This window comes from Pithys albifrons, chromosome 20 (genome assembly GCF_047495875.1).
Source record: "Pithys albifrons albifrons isolate INPA30051 chromosome 20, PitAlb_v1, whole genome shotgun sequence".
Classification (NCBI taxonomy): domain Eukaryota; kingdom Metazoa; phylum Chordata; class Aves; order Passeriformes; family Thamnophilidae; genus Pithys; species Pithys albifrons.
In genome coordinates this window covers 10675674-10695095 of record NC_092477.1, presented here as the reverse complement: position 1 = coordinate 10695095, position 19422 = coordinate 10675674, and the positions used below count along the sequence as shown (strand labels likewise).

The 19422-nt window shown below is 48.0% G+C and overlaps 3 protein-coding genes across 4 annotated transcripts; 1 reads left to right on the top strand and 2 right to left on the bottom strand.

Moving 5' to 3' along the window:
- Positions 1 to 139: 139 nt before the first annotated feature.
- Positions 140 to 1930, bottom strand: MRPS2 (mitochondrial ribosomal protein S2). 2 transcript variants are annotated; one of them, XM_071574348.1, is made up of 4 exons: positions 1843 to 1930; positions 1692 to 1763; positions 1373 to 1502; positions 140 to 1031 (listed from the first exon to the last, which is right to left on the bottom strand). In XM_071574348.1, the coding sequence occupies exons 1-4, from the start codon at positions 1868 to 1870 to the stop codon at positions 488 to 490; spliced, it is 774 nt and encodes a 257-aa protein (XP_071430449.1). In that variant the 5' UTR covers positions 1871 to 1930; the 3' UTR covers positions 140 to 487. The 2 variants fall into 2 exon arrangements, with proteins under 2 accessions (XP_071430449.1, XP_071430450.1); XM_071574349.1 differs by having other exon boundaries at positions 1692 to 1760; positions 1843 to 1901.
- Positions 1931 to 1935: 5 nt separating this feature from the next.
- Positions 1936 to 4116, top strand: PIERCE1 (piercer of microtubule wall 1). The gene is made up of 3 exons (XM_071574350.1): positions 1936 to 2121; positions 2198 to 2279; positions 2436 to 4116. Exons 1-3 carry the CDS (start codon positions 2057 to 2059, stop codon positions 2631 to 2633), a joined length of 345 nt encoding a protein of 114 aa, XP_071430451.1. The 5' UTR covers positions 1936 to 2056; the 3' UTR covers positions 2634 to 4116.
- Positions 4117 to 4570: 454 nt separating this feature from the next.
- PPP1R26 (protein phosphatase 1 regulatory subunit 26) lies at positions 4571 to 13697 on the bottom strand. Its single transcript, XM_071574347.1, has 2 exons — positions 13547 to 13697; positions 4571 to 10869 (listed from the first exon to the last, which is right to left on the bottom strand). Exon 2 carries the CDS (start codon positions 10806 to 10808, stop codon positions 6822 to 6824), a length of 3987 nt encoding a protein of 1328 aa, XP_071430448.1. The 5' UTR covers positions 10809 to 10869; positions 13547 to 13697; the 3' UTR covers positions 4571 to 6821.
- Between the last annotated feature and the right edge of the window lie 5725 nt (positions 13698 to 19422).

Sequence of the window (19422 nt, the reverse complement as noted above, 5' to 3'; positions counted from 1 at the left end):
CCTGCAATGCACCAGTCACCCTGCAATGTCCCCCAGGTTGGGGACACCTTTCATCCCTTTCCCTCCCATTGCCTTGACTCCCCTGGCATTATAGACTCCCCTCCCCATTTCACAGCAGAGGAAACAAAAAGGATCACAGGGATAAACGCCTTTATTTGCTAAGAAGAGGTGTGAGATACAAGTGGTTTCAGGTAAGATCATGAGCTCAGAACAGGAAGGCCACAGGACTTCCTTGCAACAGGGACAACCCCAAGGAGTGCAGCAGGCTCTGGCCTGGTTCCACTTCTCCTGCATAGCTCTGGACAATTTGGTTTTGAGCTGGAGACCGTCTGTGGCTGTTACCACCATGGGATCTCTGCACAGAGCAGAGCTGGGGGTCCCTTCCACAACCAGCCCTGCTGAAAGCTGGTGCTCCAGGTGCAGAGCCAGTCCCATGGAATTGGAGCAGGACGCCCACCACCAAGGCACTGAGCCCATCTCTGGGGCTCTAATTGCCCTCAGTTTGTCTCCTCAGCTCCTCAGCAGCCTCATTGTGCCGCCTCTTGTCCTTGGCACGGATGATGGTCATCCTGAAGAGCTTGCAGTAGAGCTCCACAGCCGAGGGGCTGTCATCGTTCCCGGGGATTGGGTAGGTGATCAAAGTGGGGTTGCAGTTCGTGTCCACCACGCCCACCGTGGGGATGTTCATCTTGGCAGCATCCCGGATGGCCACGTGTGGGTGGAAGACGTTGTTGAGGCTGCTGAGGAAGATGATGAGGTCGGGCAGGCGGACGCCGGCCCCGAACTGGATGTGGGCGTTGGTGAGGAGGCCGCCCTGCCAGAACCGTGTGTGTGCGTACTCGCCGCAGTCCCGCGCCGTGCTCTCGACCAGGTGGCAGAACTGGCGCTTGCGGCTGATGAAGAGGATGATGCCCTTGCGGTAGGCGATGTGGGCAGTGAAGTTGAGGGCCAGCTGGAGGTGCTGCATGGTCTGATCCAGGTCGATGATGTCCTGATCCAGGCGGCAGCCGAAGATGTAGGGCTCCATGAACCTGTGGGGATGGAGGGAGGGCAACGTGGGGGACATGGGGACGAGGTGTGCGGGCACTGAGCACTTCTGGATGTGGTGTGGCCCCACAGGAACTGTCCCTCACTCCAGCTCATGCCTGCTACCAGAGGTGCTTTCTGCAGAGAACTCTGTGTCTGTTCCAGCTGGGCTTGGGGGACTGTGGGTCTCACACCTCCTGCAGTGCCCACACTGGGGGGTCCCTGTAAATCTGCCCTGTGTGGGCAGACCCAGGCTCAGACTAATCTAGTGCAGCCCCCAAAGACATGGTTTACAGAAGCACCCCTGATGTCAACAAGTGCTGGATCACGAAACAGCATCACTCACCTGTGCCGACATCCCTTTTTGTGGCCCAGGTGCACCCGAGCATCAAAGAGATCTTTCAGGGTGAAGAGCTCCTTCACATTGAAATAGTCGGGGTGGTTGAGAGGCTCTGACAGCAGCTTGTCATCCACAGCTGAGAGAAGGTAAACAATTAATCACTTGTCCCCTCTTGCACTTTGGGGGGCGAGCTGGAACTGCAGAAAGGACCCCGATGCACCCACGAGCACCTTCTGCAACGAGGCGATACCTGCAGGGGCATCGCTCATGGCCCGGACCGGGTTTGCAGGGGACCAGTGTCCCGCAGGGGAGGGAAAACACTCACCGCTGGGCCGGGTCGCCGCCGGGGCCGAGGCTGAGGCCGGGACCAGGACGGTGCTGTAGAGCCGCGGGGCTGCTGCGGGAGAGAAACACGGGGGTCACACGTGCGGGCCGGGGCGGAGCGGGCTGGGCTGGGCTGGGCAGCATCCACTCACCTGCCCGCAGGAGTCGCGGCACCGCCATGCTCCGAGCGGGGCGGGCACGGTACAGACGGGCAGGAGCAGGAGGAAGGTCAGCGGCGCTTTCCGCTTCCTGCGGGGCGGAGCGGCCCCGCTGCCTCCCCGGGGCGGAGCGCGGTGCTGCCGCTCCCCGCCCGCCGCGTCTCGTCGCCGGGCAACGCTCGGTGCCCGCGGCCCGGCGCTCTCCACCATGTCCGTCCCCAGTCCCGAGCTGCCCGGCCGCTTCCTCCAGCCCGCCTTCTACCGCGGATACGGGTGAGCGCGGAGGGCGGTGCGGCCGCCCGAGCCCCCCGTGCTCTGCCCCCGCTCTACCCTGTGCTCTCCCCCGCAGGCAGCCGGCGCCGTCGCACCCCCGGTACCGCACCACCAACCAGACCTACGGCAGCAGGGCCCCCACGGTGCACGAGCTGCCGGTAGGTGATGGATGGAGCGGCTCTCGGCGTCAGCGCGGACAGACTTGGCCCTCTGCGGTGTCCCCGGCTGATGAAGCCCAACTTGGCATCCAAACTTTGCAGGTGCTTTCGTTGGCGGTACTTTAAACATCTCCCCTCTTTTCTCGCCCACCCCAGACCTGCTTCCGCGTCATCTCGCACAAGTTTTCTGATCATCTGTGCGCGTCTGGCATGTACAGAAACAACAGCCTCAACACCTCGCTGGAGAAGAGCCATGTGACGGGCACCGACAACTTCATCACCGCGTACGAGCACCTGGATTTCCACCCCAGTTACAACCCCAGCGGCCCCTCGCACTGCAGGGACCTGGGCTAGGATGGGCAGCACGGAGCCTCTGCAGCTTCTCCTGCTGGGAAAACCACACGCTGCTGAGATGAACCTACTAATTCAGAGAGCTAATGTTATTAGGAATAATATAGTAATTTATGAAGATGTAATGTGGTTAAATGTCAGTTAAATAGCTCATATGAGCCATTTCATTTAGTTTATAGGCAGCATATAGAACAACATATATCCTCCTAAATTATTCTCTGTCCCCAGTCATCCTTGTGGCTCATGTACAACATAGAATTTAAACTGCTTTTCTACTATTCAATGAATAACCAATCTTCAAGTTCTCCAGAGGTATTCATTAACCTTTTGGATTTCTTGTAGAAAGTCCATGTTTCTTCTATCTCACAGCTACAAAGTTTCAAGGAATTACTCAAATAATGACAAGAAATCAAAATGTTTTGTTAACTTTTATTGTAACAACTGTAGTTACAGCTGGTGAAACTGCAGCAGTTGGACAATGACTGCTCTGAAGGAATGCCTTAATATTTTTAGCTTAGAAACTACTGTTGAAACTATTCTGTTTGTGGTTGAGAAACAGTCCCATGTTACAGCTGTAACACAGGGATAGTATCCATTAAAAATGAACATACTATTCTAGTCTATGCTAAAAATATAAACAATGGGTGTAATTCTGTGTTCAAGCACCACTGCAACTGATATTCCTCACATGCCATAATTTGTGGCATTTGGAATAGCTGGGTGAAATCTCCCCTGCTGCAAACACACCAATACATTGAAACAAATAAATGAACTGAGCAGAAATAGGACTGAAAAGTTAACTTTTGAAATATTTATCAACATGTGAAAATAAATAAGTAACTCCTTTGTTCTCTGTTAATTCTGCCATTAGACCCTAGACAATACCTTGAGTTTCTTATAACTTCCCTTTCTTCTCCTGAAATGAAAAAAATAACAAAGTGCTAAATTAATATAAATAGTTGTGACAATTTTACATATATTCTTATCCATAGATTTTTCTGCAGGTGGCATAATTTAGGGATAAGGCTGCCTCTTAAAAATATAAATGTAGTGAATTCTGTCACATATTTTCCCACTTCATCTGAAAACACCCACCTCTTTTCTTCCTTCCCTCAATTTCTTCCCTTTTATTCTTGAACTGAAACCAGTTCCTTTGACAAGTTTGACATGCAATGTACCTTAGTGTTCAGATGTTAGACCAAACACTCTTTTTTTCTTTAAGAAATACCTGCACAAATTCAAAATACCATCCTAAACATGACACATTTTACCACACAGAATCTCCCTGAAATAGTCTCTTTTCTAGTCTGTATTTTGAAAGGAAGATTTTCATGTTTGCAGGTAAAATTATGTGAGGCTGAACTATCAGAAACTGAAGGTTTGAAAAATTAAAAAGCTTATACATTAATAAAAGAAAGGGTGGCAGGGATGGTATTTTCCTGCCTGGTATAAAAAGCAGCTACATGTCAAAACACGTGTTCCTAAAACAGCAGCAAAGAATGTTTATAAAGAGGTAGTTCTTGTGGTCTCTTGAGGATCCTTGAAGACTGTTGCTCCCAAAGCACAGAAAACCAGTCACTGGGGTAAAAATAAAGCAATAAAACTATTTTCAAAGTCCTGCACAAGCACAGAATTATCTGAGTGCTTTGGCACCACAGCCAGGACATAACTTACCAGTGGCCATGGCACTCTCATGGCTGTTGCCCCAGTTCCACAGATGTTCCTTGACACACATTTAGTTACAAAGGAAAGTCTCCCATTTCTTGACCACAAACACCAGGAAGAAAACGGCTGTAGGGGTTTTGATAAGACAAGCACCATTCTCACCTCCCAGAACAGCCCCCACTTAGTTTTGCCCGTGTACTTGTTAGATTCTTCTTAATTTTTTTGTCATAAAGGAGTTAATTACATCCTCAGAATAAAGGTAGGAAGGGAAAGAAGGGAACACACAAATCCCACTCACACAAGACGATGACATAAACCATAGGAGCACTCTGGTTTCACAGTCCATGGGCAGAAGCCCATTTATTAAACATTATAAACTCAGCAATGTACACCATTTCCTATATACAAATCAAGTTTATCAATTTAAAAAAAAGTGCTGTTTGAAATCAGGTTTTATTTAAAGCACAAGGTAACTGGAATTGCATCTTAACTGGAAGTGATGGGTTCACGAGTTGTACTGAGGACACAGACACAGCGACAGGGGCACGAGACACCTTTTAAGTCTTAATGTTGATTTACTGAAAACTTTTGAGAAGAAACATTCAGCTTTTTATACAAACAGTACATAGTGCTTTCACCATCTCTAGGAAAATTAAGTATACAGTTTAATCCTTTTAAAGCAAGGTACTCAGAAAACTTCTATTTTAAAATACCAGCCTATTGACCTATTCCAAACAAAAGGCCCAAATCCTGCAAGGGAATCAAGGCAGACCAAAGGATAAGCCTATGCAGAGGGACTGCAGGCACTGGGCTAAGTAAAAAACACTTTGCCAAGGTAACCTACCACAAAATGGAGATGATTTAACACACTGATCTTTTAAACAACCCGACCAACCAATGCAAGGACTACAAAAAGGCGCCAGACAGTAAGAAATGTCAAGTGAGCACTATAAACATGTTTAAAATGTATCTGCACAACAGTATAAACACACCAAGGATGTCGTTTATTTCTCTTCATGCCACAGTTACTCGTTCTACTCTATGCTACGCTGCATTTTGCCACTATTCTGCATCACACCAGGGACACCACGTGATACTGGATCTGCTCTTGTCTGCTTTTGCTCCAGTTTGCAATTTTAAGGCCAGCCTTGAGGAAGACTGAAGTGACTGAGAAACAAAGCAGTGCTAAGTGGTGGTTTGGCTGAGAGAAGTTCTGTAGAAGACTAGACAAAGAGAGTATCAGATCAACTCACAAGGACAAGATGTAAGAACAAACTCCTCAAAGGACTTCTCTACACACAAATGAAAGAACAACCAACAGCTCCAGTTCACACTTTTTTGAATTTTTAGTGAAACCAGTGTGAGGGCACTTTTCTTTCTTGTGATATGTATGTGCTACTTCAATCCCATTTAAAGTCAGTAGGAATAAAAACATAGTAGTGAAAAATTGCTTTATTCTGGCTGTTGGAAATGGAGGCAGAGAAAGAGCCAGTATGAAAGAACAGTGTTGGAAATATCCGTGGCTTTTACGTTGGGACTTCCTACAGCAACCCCAGCTTTGCTCTATTGCACAAAAACTGTCAGTGAAAAGTTCACAGAAATTAACATATTAGAAACCACTTTTCAAAAGGGAAAGTAAGGGCACTCAGTTCCAGAAAGTTCATTCAGGAAACCAAAAGCCATCTCTGGGTAACTGCAGGGCATCAATTGAGAATAATGAGGAATTGTTTCAGCCTTGCAGGCCCAAGAGTACATAAATCCAGAGAAATCCAGCGAAATCATGTTGTCTGAACAGACAATGCTCCTTCACTTGTCTCAGACTGCAATTGTGCTTGGAATCATATGCTAGCAGAAGGTTTTGGGTATTCAAAAGGACTTCCAGCAGCTGCTGAGATCACTTTACACAGGACGTGCAGACAGACCGATCCACTCTACCTGAATTTGCATTTGTATCTTCCAGGCTGGATCTCCACAGCCACAGCTGTGCTGGCTGTGCCAGAGTTCTGCTTAGGGAACAACCCCCTGGGTGCTCAGGGTGGGACAGCTGGGATCCCAGCACAAACACGTGACACAGGATTGTTCTAAGGCAGCTGGAATGTGACCAGTGTCAGATAACCTGCATTGCCATCCAAGGCTGTGTTTTCCCAGGATCTCTGAACAGGTTGCCAAATATATTCTGTGCGCAAACAGGATTCCCTTTGATAGGTGATTAGAGGCCTCATAATTTAAAGTGTGATTAGCCAGTATCTTATCTACAGTAACTACAGGTTCCTGTAGTAATGCAAGCCCTAAAAATCATTATAAAAATATTTCCTTAGAGCACTTTAAATAATTTACAAAATTCTACAAAAACTGTGTATGTTTATCCATGATATCCCTGTTAAATAGAAGCATTTTCACATTAGTGTGTGTATGACATACAGGTATCAGCATCTCCTACAGTCTCTCCTTTCCCATCTCAACTTTTATCAAGGTAATTACCATAACAGATATTATCTAAAGACTGTTACTGTAAAAAAAGTGTACTTACATATCTGAAACCTTTTTTTCCAAGAGGGAATCTGAGCAGTTCCCTGCAGGTAGGTCAGTGAAGTTTGCACAGGTTCTGGCTAAAACTTCCTGCCCTTGGTGCAGTTCACTAGCAGTTTCCCTGTTCTGCAGGACAGGTATTTTTCCTTCCATACTGGAGCTGGATACCTGAATTTCTTCCTGCCTGTCACCTTTTTCTTCCTTATTGCACATCTGCACACTGTTATGTGCACATGCTCCTTCACTAGTTCTATCCACTGCTGCTGCTGTCACATTTAATTCCTGCTGTGGGCAAGCTAAACTTGGGTCTGGCCTCTTGTCCAGGTGGTTAATCCCTCCCTGACTGCATGCCTGTGCACTCTGCTGAGCTGTGTCTCTGCTCATTTTATCTGCTTTGCCTGCTGCCACACCGTGCTCAGGGTGTGTGGGATCTACATTTGAATCAGCCCAGCTGCCTTTGTGGATATCTCCTTCCTCAATCCACATCTGTGTGTTCTCAGCTTTGGATGTTCCTCTGCAAACCTTATCTGCTTTTACTGCTGCCACGCTCTGCTCCCGAGGGGGGAGACTCGAGTGAGAATGTGACTGATCTCCTGAAGCATCAGCTTTCCTGCAACCCTCGGCTTCCTCTTTGATACACAAAGGAGCAGCCTCAGCTCTTGCACAGGTTTCTGCTACATGGGGACTTGGAACTCCCACAGTGACTTTCTGAGAATTGGATGCTTTTATTGCTGTTGTACTCTCCCCAGTAAATTCACCTTTTGGCAAGGAGTTAAGTACATCTGTATCCTTGGAAGTTGCCTCTATTCCCAATGTGCTGTTCTGGGCAAGCAAAACCTCTGCTTTCTGCATTTTGTTCAAAAGCATTGATTTCTTCCTGTCCCGGGCATATTTTAGACCTGCAATAAATTTACTGGAAATTTTTAGGTGAAAGGTATTCTTTCTTTTAGATCTGGGCTTTGCATTCATTACTTTTCGTACTTTACAACCTTCATTTTTGCTGGGTTTAGGTGGCTCTGTTTTGTGGACATTCTTTTTACCTGTTGCATTTCCAGGTAACTCACCAACAGCACCACCTTTAACCCCCCTAACACCTTGCTTAGCTTTTGACTGACCAGTAGCATGAGCATTCTCTGCAGAGGAAGCACATTTCCCACTGCTATGTAACATTGCACTTTTCCCTTCCGTTCCCTGGGAGTTCTTCAACTCCTCAGGTTGCTGAGGTACCTCAGACTTTTTACTTTGACCTGGCACCAGGTTGATCTCATTTTCCACCAGCTGCTGCTTCGCTTTTCCTTTATTATCAGTTTGTTTGGTCACCCTAAATAGGTCCAGAGTTGCATCGTCTTTTTGTACCTCTGAATTGCTTGCAGAGTCTTTGGCCTTTTCTGCCAAAAACTTCCTAATTTCTTGCTCGATGCTGTCATCACTGTCCACTGAGCTGCTGTCATCAGTGTCAGACACAGCTGGGAAACTACATTTTCTATTTTTAGCCACCCGCTGGTTTGAAACTTGTTTAGGTTTATTTCCTTTTTTAAGCTGTAAGTTAAACTCCAAGTTTTTCACAGTTTCTGGTTTCTCACTGGCAAGTTTGATGTTGTCTGGAGGGTTCCTCACTGCATTCTCTCTCACAGATTTCCTGGGTTTTGAGAGGCAGCTTTTCAGCAGTGCAGGACTTTTACATTTCCACTCATTTTGTTGAAGGCTACTGAAATCATCCAGCAGCCGAGTTTCTGCCTCACTGAATCTCACTCTCTTCTTGCACTGAGATTTCTGGTCCTTGGACTTCTTCTTCAACTTCCTTTTTGAACGCAGAAGGTCCTTGATAGCACTGTCAAGATCCTCGTCACTGTCCAGAGAACTGCTCTCATCACCCGACCCCTCCCTCTCTGGAGTTTGGGTGGTATTTTTTGTAAGTTTTCTTGTGCTATTCTGAACCTGCAGAAAAGGGTTTACAGAGTCCAAGGCCACACAGCTGCCATCAGAGCCAGACAGTCTGGGAGACATCAGCAGCTGCTGCTGCCTTGTCTCTTTACTGCTGAGGGTCTGAGCACCACAGGGTTCTGTGGGGCTGCTCAGGGCACAGTCCTCACGGCACATGGGAAACTTTGAATAGTTACCTGGTCGGGCAAGTCCCATCTCCACCTGTTCAGGTGTCTTTGATGGACCTTGTTTTGCTCTTCTGCCTTCCCTTTTAAGTCTCTTTTTATGACTCAGTGATACCTTCAGTGTTTTGGGAAAAGAAGGCTCAAGGGTATTGGTGAGACTGTTTTGATCAGAAGGCAAAGGCATCTGGATTGAGCGTGACAGGCTTGGAGGTTTTGCTCCAAGGTTTTCTGACTGTGATTTCAGAGCCAAAAAAGCTCTGATTTCTTGCTCTATACTGTCATCACTGTCCACAAGGCTGCTGTCACTTTCACAACGGGAGGAGGAGAGAAGCTGAGGAGAAAAGAAGGAATCTGCAGCCAGCGATTTATTGTCACTTCCCATTTGGGATGGCATGATTGTTTTGGAAATATCAAGGATAGCTTCTGCACACATGAGTTCTGCAGATGTATCTGCTCTGCAAGAGGCCTGCAATGTGAGCTCACAAGCAGCAATCTTGTTTTCTGGAAGCGCAAAATGTCTGGCTTTTTTCAGTGGTTTAAACAGCTTGTTAAAGTCATTGCTGGTGCTCTCTAATCCTGCTGACTTGGAATTAATTTCTTTTCTCTTGTTGCTTGTAGGGTTTTTATGGATTTCTGGCGAGGCACTTTTTGTGGAGCTAATTGTCAGGCTGGCAGAAATGTCTGCCATACCCTTTGGATCAAATTGTTCCCTCTGCAAAGGGACACAGTCTGCTGCATGACCTGTCTCTTTCCTGATTTTCTCCAGCTGGTAAAGCTGAATGGCTTCTTCAATGCCATCATCGCTGCTCGAGTCAGATGAGTGCATGCTCTCGTTGGTAAGTGCTTTCCTTGGATCCCAGTAATGAGCTCCACTTCCCTCATTCTGCTCCATGAGCCAGGGCTGGCTGGCAGTGGCCATTTCTAGATATGCCTGGTTCACCTGGCTGAAATCACTGGGCTCTGTTTGGATTTTTGACTGCAAACCCTTGGACTGTGTGCTGGATTTCTGCAGCTTGGGATGGTGTCTCAGGAGCAGCGTGTTACAACCTTGCTTTATACCACCACAGTTCATTCTGTTTGTTGTTTCTTTGTTGCATTTCAGGACTGATCTCACACGGGAATCTTTTTTCTCCGTCACCGTAACACATTTACTAATTTCTTGCTGCTTCTTCTCATTCAAGAACTGCACTATTTCAGCTTGTATGCTCTGTTCAAAAGAGTCATCGCTGCTGATGCTCTGAGGGGAAGCAGGCTGGAGTCTTTTCCCAATTCCCAGGTGGTCAGACAGGTACTCTTGTGGGAGCAACTCAGCTTTAAATTTCACAGGCAGGAGGTCACCAGCCGCTTTGTTCCGCGAGAATTCTCTTTTAAACCTTTTGTCTCTGCTTGTATTCTCAGGATGCTCTGTATTCCTTGGCAAGGACTGGTCACTTTTGCTTTTTGCTTTCAGGTACTCTTGGATGGCCTCCTCTATACCTCGGTCCACAGAGTCATCGCTGTCAGAATCAAGCAGGAGAGTCCCAAACTCCACGTTCTCTTCCCCTTCAGTGTCATCTGAATCATCAGGGCATCCACACTTGGTGTACGGAGGTTGCTTCCGCAGCAACGCGGTGCTGGATGTGACTCTGTTACTGGTGCCTTTTTCTCTCTTCTGTTTCTTCTGCATAATAAAGCCACACTCATTGTTCATACCCAGGGCAGTCTCTTGACTCTGCAGGTTGTTTATGATCATCTGAACTTTTGCACTTACAGAGGTTCTGGTGATGTCCCCGTCAGATTCAGGGAAGCAAACGGGATATCTACAATTCCTTGCTTGTCCAAAGGACTCCCATTTTGTCTGAAGAGCTACCAAAGGAGGAGCATTCATAAGGAACATTCTAGCAGGCAACAGTGGAGTCCAAGATGGAACAGTTTTTCAGACTGGTCTCTCTTCCATCCTACAAGAAAAGAAAAGGAAAATATTTATTATTATTCATGTACCTTCTACAAGTTCCATGTGATAATACTGGTAACACAAATTGCAAATTATTAACACTCAGAACTCCTGTGCCAGATAATCACAGAGTCAACATCACTCAAACAGGTAAATCAGTCACTGCTGCCATTATGGCTAAGACAGAGCACACATCATTTGTGGTTTGCAGTATTTTCTGGCACAATCATAATCCAATTCAATTAATTACCTCCACTTCTGAAAGTCTTCCTGCACTTTCCACTCTCTTTTGCATCTGCTCTTAAACAACTATCTACTGCCCAGACCCACAAAGAACCACCCTGGTGAAACTCAGCTCATAAGTGTGTGCAGTTCCCTCCTGTATCAAGGTTGTCTGAAGAATTTTGCAGGGAACTTTGTGGCAAGAGAGAAAGAATTTTAAGGAAATCATTCGCAGTAAAGTGGAATTGGTGAGAGTGGAGTACCCAGCAAAATATTCTGCTCCCTGTTTTCTTTGGCATAACTACCCTTTTTAAGGAACTCTTGCCATGCACAGCTCAGCTTTTTGGTTTTTCAACAAAAGCAACGTTGGCTGTGCCCACTTGGTACAGGATGGGTGGGTGTGGAGCGAGTTGGACCATGATCTGAGGTGGTGGGGGATAAGCCAACTCTTACTCAAAGAGTAACTGTGCTAGCAGGAGGCTGGACTCCAAAAAAGTCAGAATATTCTGTTATTCTGTGAAAACAATATCCCAAAACAGCTTTTACTAGTTCTGGCTTGACATTAAACACACACAGCTGAGGGACCTGGGGCAGCTCAGAAAGAAGGAAAGGGAACTTATTTCTTCCTGAAACACACTATACAGCAATAACCCCAAGACATCAATCATCTGGCCTCACTGCAGGATAAAAGCTCTTGGCAAGCACAGACCTTTAGGAGTGTGCAAAAGCAGGATGGAGATTATGAACTATTCTTTGTGTTAGAGTAGAAACCCCAGACAGAACAAAGCTTTGTTCTTTGGAAGAGTGAAAAAGCCATCCAGAGAACTCCAGATAACACCCCAAAGAGTTCACCACCTCCACATGGTCTCACGATGGCTGAAGGTTTCACCTGCAGCATCCTGTGGTAGGATTAAAAACCAGTATCTGGTTGGCACAAGGCAGAGAGTAATTCCCAAAAAACTACAGCAATTGGGTGGCTCTTCAAGCCCAGACTCCACACAATTGCAGTGAGCCCTGACTGGAGAGCAGCATTGGACTCTGCCGACCCACAGGGACACACTTTTCCCTCTGAAACCTCTCTGACCTTGCCCTTGTCAATTATTCTCCAGTTCTGGTTTCAAATTAATCAGTGACAACAAATATTTTAACGAATTAATGATTCTAAACTCTTTAAAACTTCTATTTACTACTGAGAGTAAGATAACAGACAACCAGGGAAAACAATTCTTTCTTTTACTCTGTGATAATTCATCTCAAAACATCATCCCCAAAGAATTAAAATTTTAAATACAGTGATCAAGACCATCCCTCCTCCCTGGGGGGTACCTGGAGCAACAATAGATGCTGTTTTAACATCCACCTTTTAGTCATCTGAAGATAGTTTTGATGTATTTCAGCTCTACCAGTAAAGCCAGAGCTCCAAAGAGAACTTATATTTGACCATGAAGTAACTGAAGGCACCTCAGAACTCTCCTCACTTTCACAACCACGTAGCTGAACACACTTTCTAATGCAGCACATTCACTAGGGCAAACATAAATTAAAAACATTTTCCCTTGTAATAAGCAGTTAAGGATCAAAAAGACAGAAATTAGAATACTTCATTATCTTGAAGAAACGCAATTAACACACTTTAGCTCCCGGCTTCATTAAAAAAACCCCACCCACAACGTATTTCTTATTAACCTATTTCCACAGTTTTCAGGGAAGGGGCAGGTGCCTTTTGCTATTTCACACCTGGATTGTGGTTGTCTTGCAAGAATTACAAGGGTTAGGGTGAATTTTGGTGCCACAGCCAGCACTGCTCCAGGCCAGGGCACCCACCTGAGGGACTGTGAGGGGACATCCAGGGGCATCACGAGGGGACACCCACCTGAGGGACACTCACAGAGTGTGTGTGAAGGGACATGAGGGGACACACACACGGGGGACATCACAGAGAGAGTGTGAGAGGATTTGAGGGGACACACATTCAGGAGGAGAGGGATAACCCCTGGAAATCTGTGAGGGGACATGAGGGGACACCCACTCAGGGGGTCACCACAGAGAGTGTGTGAGGGGCCATGAGGCCACACACACCTTGTGGGCACTCACATAGGGGGTCTGAGGGCACCCCAACCCGAGGGGCTCCTACAGAGCGGGTATGAGGGGCACTCTGGCGTCCCCCCACCTCGGGGGGCACCCACAGACAATGTGTGAGGCGACATGAGGGCACCCCCACGCGGGGGGCACCCCCAGAGAGGGTGTGAGGGGACATGAGGGTCCCTCCACCTCGGGGGGCCCCCAAAGCGGGTTGTGACGGGACCCGCAGCCGCCGCCCGCGGGACCCCCGCGGGGCGCCGCGCCCGCTGCCCGCGGCCGGCCGGGCCCTGCCCGCGCCGCCATGGCTGCCCCTTCCCGCCTTCCGCCGCCCCGGACCCGCGGCCTCCCCTCGGCCCCGCCGCGCCCCCCGCGCTCACCTGCCGAGAGGAGGCCGACAGGGGACGGAGGGGTCGGCGGCTGGGCTGTGGGCTCCTCTGGGCTGTGGGCTCCTCTGGGCTGCGGGCTCCGCCGGGCTGTGGGCTCCGCTCCGGCGCTGCCCGGCGCTGGTGCAGGCGCGGGCGGCGCTTCCCTGCCTGCCCCCGGGGAAAGGGAGGCATGCGCCGCAGGGCTCCGCCGGCGACGCGGGGAGGGACCGGACCGGCGCCGGGGCACAAAGGCAGGAGCGGCCGCTGCGGCCGGGAGTGGAGGGGAGGCGAGGCAAGGCAAGGCAAGGCAGGGCAGGGCAAGGCAAGGCAAGGCAAGGCAAGGCAAGGCGGGAGGGAAGGGAAGAGAGGAGGGAGGGCCGCCGGAGCTCGGTAACGATCGTAACGGAAGGTCCGCCCGGGAGAAGAAGGGGCAGCGCCGACCGCGGCCTTCTGCGCCCCCGGAGGCTCCCGGCACCGCAGTGCTCAGGGGCTGCGGGAACACCAGGGGAAAGAACGAAACGCGGCTGAGATAAGAGTCGGGGATAATCCATCGTATCCTCGTGGGGGTGCCAAAGTGGGGAAAACTCAAAATATCTGCATAATGCAACGCTGACTGTCCCAGACGCGAAGTTTGGCTGTGCAGAACTAAGAGTGGAGGTGCAGAGAGCCGAGGGCTCTGCTCGCAGCAGCTGCTCAGTCTCGTGGAGTTGTTGGAGCTTTCACATAACAGAAAAAGCAAAGTTTTAGTGCTCTAATTCATCCCTGTTTTGCTGGTGAGAAGACTTTCCCCGAGGATGTGCTGCCAGCCGTGTCCTGTCATCCCTGTGCCAGCATCCTTTTGGGATACCCGTTTCAACCTGCTCGTTCACTGAAACACACTGAGTCATAACTCTCAGTCTATAAACCTGCACGAGCATTTCCATTCCTGGTTTCTGGCAAACAAAAATGCGGTGCCTCAACCCCAAATGCCTCCCTTTTTCGCTTTGTCAGTGCATTGTTTCCCCCTGTAGGGCTTGAACACTTATGATGCTGCAGAGGAAACCAGCATCTTTTGGATGGAAATCAGAGGGAAAATGCTCAGGCTGGCAGATTTCAAGTGAATGGCAGTGGAGAACAGCAGGTACGAAGGGTCTCAGGCTGAAAATAGGGTGACTGAGAGTGTTGTGCCACTCTGTGGCAACGCATCACAAGATGCAAGGCTGATGTATCAGTGCTGGGGAACACATTTCCACCTGTTTTTATCCCAGAGATTCTTGGGGAGCATGTGTATTTTTATGCCCTGATGAATTCTGTACTTTCCTGGTCTCCGGCTTCACATTCTAATTTTTTCCCCCTCCAGGAATCCTCTATCACCAAACCAAGTCAGACCCTGGGGCTGTGGGACAGGACCATGTTCCGAAGCATCAGACACAGTTACAAACTCATATTAATTTATCTCCTGCTCTTACAACAGATAAAACAGAGCCGATAAAACATTTGCCTGTGTGCTCTTGACCCTGGGATATGTAACATGCTTTTGTATTCTGAGCTGGCTTGCTTGAACGAGGCTGCTGAAAACAGCAGAGCCAGCATCTGTGTGCAGAAGGAAACAATGAACTTGCTTTTCCTTTGCTGCAGAATTGCAGCCTGGAGGTGAGGAAACTTTGCTCCGCTCACCATGTTCCTCCCAATGCCACGGCAGAGAAAAGAAAGGGCTCTTGTATTCGTGTATCCTCTCGGGCCAAGTCAATTTACATGTGAATGCACTTTAAAAATAAAATTAAAGTCAAAGCTATGGCCAGAAGCCTGATAAATGTTTTTGTGCACATGCAGTTGCTTGGAAGGGGGAGACTGGATGCTGCTGGAGAGCTCTGCTGTCACCAGCTGAGGTGGCATTCATGGCTCTGCAGAGCAAGTGGCCCCCATGTGCCACTTTGACTTGAAAGAAGAGCAGAGCCTCTCCCCGAGGTTCCTTTAGGGATGATTTGTCTTCCTGATCCATGATCTTTGCGGAAATGAGAGCAGTGGGCCCCCCTCCCTGCGTCCCCACTGGACTGATGGCAAAGTCATGAGCACTAATTGGACCCCTTGTTAGGATGACTGGAATTGCAGGGAAACATTCATGTTCCCAAAATGAAACATCTTCCATGACCTCCAGATCTTCTCATCCCATTTGCAGCTTATTGCAGGGGGTAGGAACAAGTGCTCATTACAGGTGGCTTAGGATACCTTAAAGGCTGCAGGTTATCAGAAGTTGAAACCAGAGCTCAGGTGATGGCTTTTATTGTTTTTTTTTTTTTTCCCAGAAAAGAAAGGACAAGATTAAAACCAAAATAGTAGGAATAAAAGGGCTCACCTTGCAGATTTTGTTGTCAGGTAACCTGTGGCTTTGTGGCCAGTTACAGTTTCTACAATGAGCTGTGTTAAAACACTGGGCATGTCTGCTGTGCTGCTTTTTCCCTGGGAATATGAGGCACAGCCATGTCTAGGACATGAGGGAAATCAATAACCTTGGGTTCTGTGAACCCTTTCCTCTGCTGAGGGCAGTTTTGCATTCCCAAAGTGCGTAGTTGAGTTTTGGGGCAAATCTGATCCACAACAGTGCAATCCTGTGTGACCATTGAGGTTTTGGTGGAAGAAGCAGCAGGGAAAGGGGGTTGATGGAGTCCAGGCTGAACCTTGATTTTCCCTGACCCTCTGAATGTGGGGTTTGTGTATCACTTCAGGACACCCAGTGCTGGCCCTCCTCCAACATCCCCCTGCCCCATCCAGCTCCTTCAGTCTGATCTCAGGCAACATCTTAAATGGAGAACAACTGGATCATGTAGTAACATGGTAAATTGAAGTGTTTAGTTGTTATTTAATAAATGCCAAGGAGACTCATGAGGCCTTGAAGTTGTAATAGAAAGATCTAATTTAGGAAAAAAGGAAGAAGGATGTCTGTGAAAGCTGCCAGGAATCGGTGTTGGATATTGAACATTTCTATTTACCCTCTGAATGGAGCAGAGATGGTGTGAGCTTCCTTACAGCAGGGCTGGATGCTGCCCAAGGAAGCAGCACCAGAGGCAGGAGGAGGCCTGAGGGCAGTTCTTGGTAGAGCTTGGTCCCAGGAAGATCTGCTGTGTTTTGTCTTGGAAGACATCCTTGCTGTAAATGGCCTTTGGTTGACAGGTTTTTTAAAAGGAAAGAAACCCACCAACTCCATGAAGCAAATGAAATTGCAAGTATAGTTCAGAGGCAGGTTAGAGAATAAATTTATTGTCAGGTTAGAGAATAAATTTATTGTTTTTGAATCACATCTGATGAACTTCCCATTCATCACTGACCACTGTACAAAGTGTAGATGAAGGTCTCTGTGGGACACAGCTCATTGCTTTGGAAGGTGTCCGTTTTCCACAGTAATTCCCAGAGTATCTGGCATAAGAACTCAACCTGAGAAACACAATTTAATGCCAAGAGGTTTGATTGCAACCCTGACTTCTCATTGCTATCATATGGCAGAGACCTCTAAAATTTCAAAGGAAATTTTGAAGGTGTTTTCATCAGGAGCTGTAGTGACAGGACAAGGGGGAATGGCTTCAAACTGCAAGAGAGTAGGGTTAGATTAGATCATAGGAAAAAATTCCTCCCTGTGAGGGTGGTGAGACTCTGGAACAGGTTACTGAGAGAGGCTGTGGCTGCTCCATCCCTGAAAGTGTCCAAGTCCAGGTTGGATGGGGCTTGGAGCAACATTGTCTAGTGGAAAGTGTCCCTGCCCATGGCAAGGGGTGGGACTGGATGAGCTTTAACGTCCCTTCCAACCCAAACAATTCTATGATTCTAAGTAATAGCACCTCTCTCATATTCTGTACCTGGAACCTAATAATAGTTTTTGTATGACTCATTCCTATCTAGGTTAAATTATAAATTTTTCATGTTTACAATCATGGACATGGGCCGTGTGAGCTTTTAAGAGTTTTCTTTACACAAGTCTTCCCTTTCTGTCCACCTCCGCAGGCTTTGCTCGGAGGCAATGCTGTCTGTATTCCCACAGGGACATTTCCAGCTGGATCCTGTGCTTGTCACAATTCTGCTTGTGCCCATTAGGTGTCAGACTCTTATCGGCTCAGTCTCCAGTTTCTGCGATTTTTGAGGAGAATATGAGAATACAAGAAGGCAAAGCTGGTGTGGCTTGTCTGGGGTGCAGACTGCCCTCTTGCCTGTGGTTCCTACCCAGAACTGACAGACTGAATGCTCACTGGGCCACCAAAGGAGACTTTCTGCTGGCCTTTACCAGCTGGGATTCCTCCAGAGCCACTGCTCATCCCAGTGCTGCAGAATGAGCACACACAGGCAGCAAATGCTGCCCCAAAACTGCTGGGTTTTGCAGCATGTTTGTGTTTTAGATCACATATAATTGCGTTCCTCAGGTCAGCTCTTCCTGTTGCAATAGCTCTTTCCTTGTGCTTTTGGCTTTGCAGGATTACCAAGGCACTACCAGAGTAGTGATTGGCCTCTTTCCATCTTGTCCATCATTCTCTTGGGATGAGCAGTTGGAATTCAGTGCTGATGGTTAGTGCCAAGTCCTGCCAGCAACATGAGTGCAAGGTGCAGGGGCAGCTCAGGTATTTCCTACATCTCAGGTCTTGGGAGCAGTGTTGAACACACGTGGATTCATTCAGAGACAGAAAGTCTTCTTTTACTTTTTAATGAACCATGTGCAGAGTTTCCCACAGCAACACTTTGACTTCAGCCACAAGCCAGGATATAAACACAGGCATTAGCTGCCATGAGCCAAGGTGGGTGGTGATGAAAAGGGGTCTGTGAACTTTAAAAGGACCTATTTAAAGGGCAACATCAAAGATGCACCGTGGGATAGAGACCTGCCCTGCTGCATGAACAAAAACCAGAATGAAACAGAGATGCTGCACTTGCTGTATATTTCAAAAGGAAACTGCTCTGCTTTGACTTTCTGCTGCAATCTCTGAGAGCTTTAAGGTGGCTGGGGTAGGGAAAGAAAACACATCATGCTCCAGCTCCCCTCATTACTGCTCCTCTGACTCCCCTGCTGAGGAGTCCCAACACAGCCGTGGACTTGTCCATCTGCAGTTATCAGGTCCTGCATTTGCAGAGTACCTTTTCTGACTGGCTGCTTGCCCAGGAGCATCCCTGCAGCCCTCTGTGAGCCAAAGGTCTGCTGGATTACCTCTGTGGAGCAACTCCTGAATCTCAGCAGAGCCATCCTGAGCTCTGTCCCAGCCCCCACTAGCTCTAAGCCAAAGTTTTTAAAAAGCTTCTTCCCATATAGGAAAGCTTTGCAGATCACCTTCAAGGAGTGCTCTATTTTTAGCATCTGTGGTCTCTCTTGGCTGCAAACAAGCAAAACCTCTCTGCGGTGAATTCACAACAGGGCACTGGCAGGTGTTCAAAGTGTCTGTCTGAAGTGTGGCACAAAGGAAGCAACTTGTCCCTGAGGTCCCCGTGGAGCACGATGAGTCCACAGTGCCACCACGGGATGCTGCCATGGGTGGGCAGAGGGACCTGCAAGGGCCAGGGGTCACAGCCCATCCATCTCATCCACTGACACCTTTGCAATTGCCAAGTGCTCTTTGCACAAACAAGCTTTGGTTACAGATTTGCAAACAACTGCTGTTCCATTTGGTGGCCAAAATATTTCCTTAAACAAGTTTTGGATCAAAACAAAGATCACCACTGTATTTTCATCAGACTGAAAAACACACTGGACAGGGGGGTCTGTGAAATCCTTTGGCTTGGGTTCTGCTCCAGCAAACCAGCACGGAATGAATCCTGCTCAGCAGAGCAGCCATGCAGAGCCAAAGGCTCCCCACTGCTCTGGAGGGTGAAGGGACCTCCCAGGAGCACTTTCAGGCTGATTGAAGCAGCACTTGGAAAACAGGGTATTAGTTATT

What these genes read in the sequence shown, in the direction of transcription:
- MRPS2 (XM_071574348.1), bottom strand. Translation starts at nt 1,870, where the DNA reads ATGGCGGTGCCGCGACTCCTGCGGGCAG. An exon ending in GCCGCGACTCCTGCGGGCAG is followed by an intron (nt 1,764 to 1,842) that starts GTGAGTGGATGC and finishes TCTCTCCCGCAG; the next exon opens with CAGCCCCGCGGCTCTACAGC. An exon ending in AAAAAGGGATGTCGGCACAG is followed by an intron (nt 1,032 to 1,372) that starts GTGAGTGATGCT and finishes CCATCCCCACAG; the next exon opens with GTTCATGGAGCCCTACATCT.
- PIERCE1 (XM_071574350.1), top strand. Translation starts at nt 2,057, where the DNA reads ATGTCCGTCCCCAGTCCCGAGCTGCCCGGCCGCTTCCTCCAGCCCGCC. An exon ending in GCCTTCTACCGCGGATACGG is followed by an intron (nt 2,122 to 2,197) that starts GTGAGCGCGGAG and finishes TCTCCCCCGCAG; the next exon opens with GCAGCCGGCGCCGTCGCACC. An exon ending in CCACGGTGCACGAGCTGCCG is followed by an intron (nt 2,280 to 2,435) that starts GTAGGTGATGGA and finishes CGCCCACCCCAG; the next exon opens with ACCTGCTTCCGCGTCATCTC.
- PPP1R26 (XM_071574347.1), bottom strand. Translation starts at nt 10,808, where the DNA reads ATGTTCCTTATGAATGCTCCTCCTTTGGTAGCTCTTCAGACAAAATGG.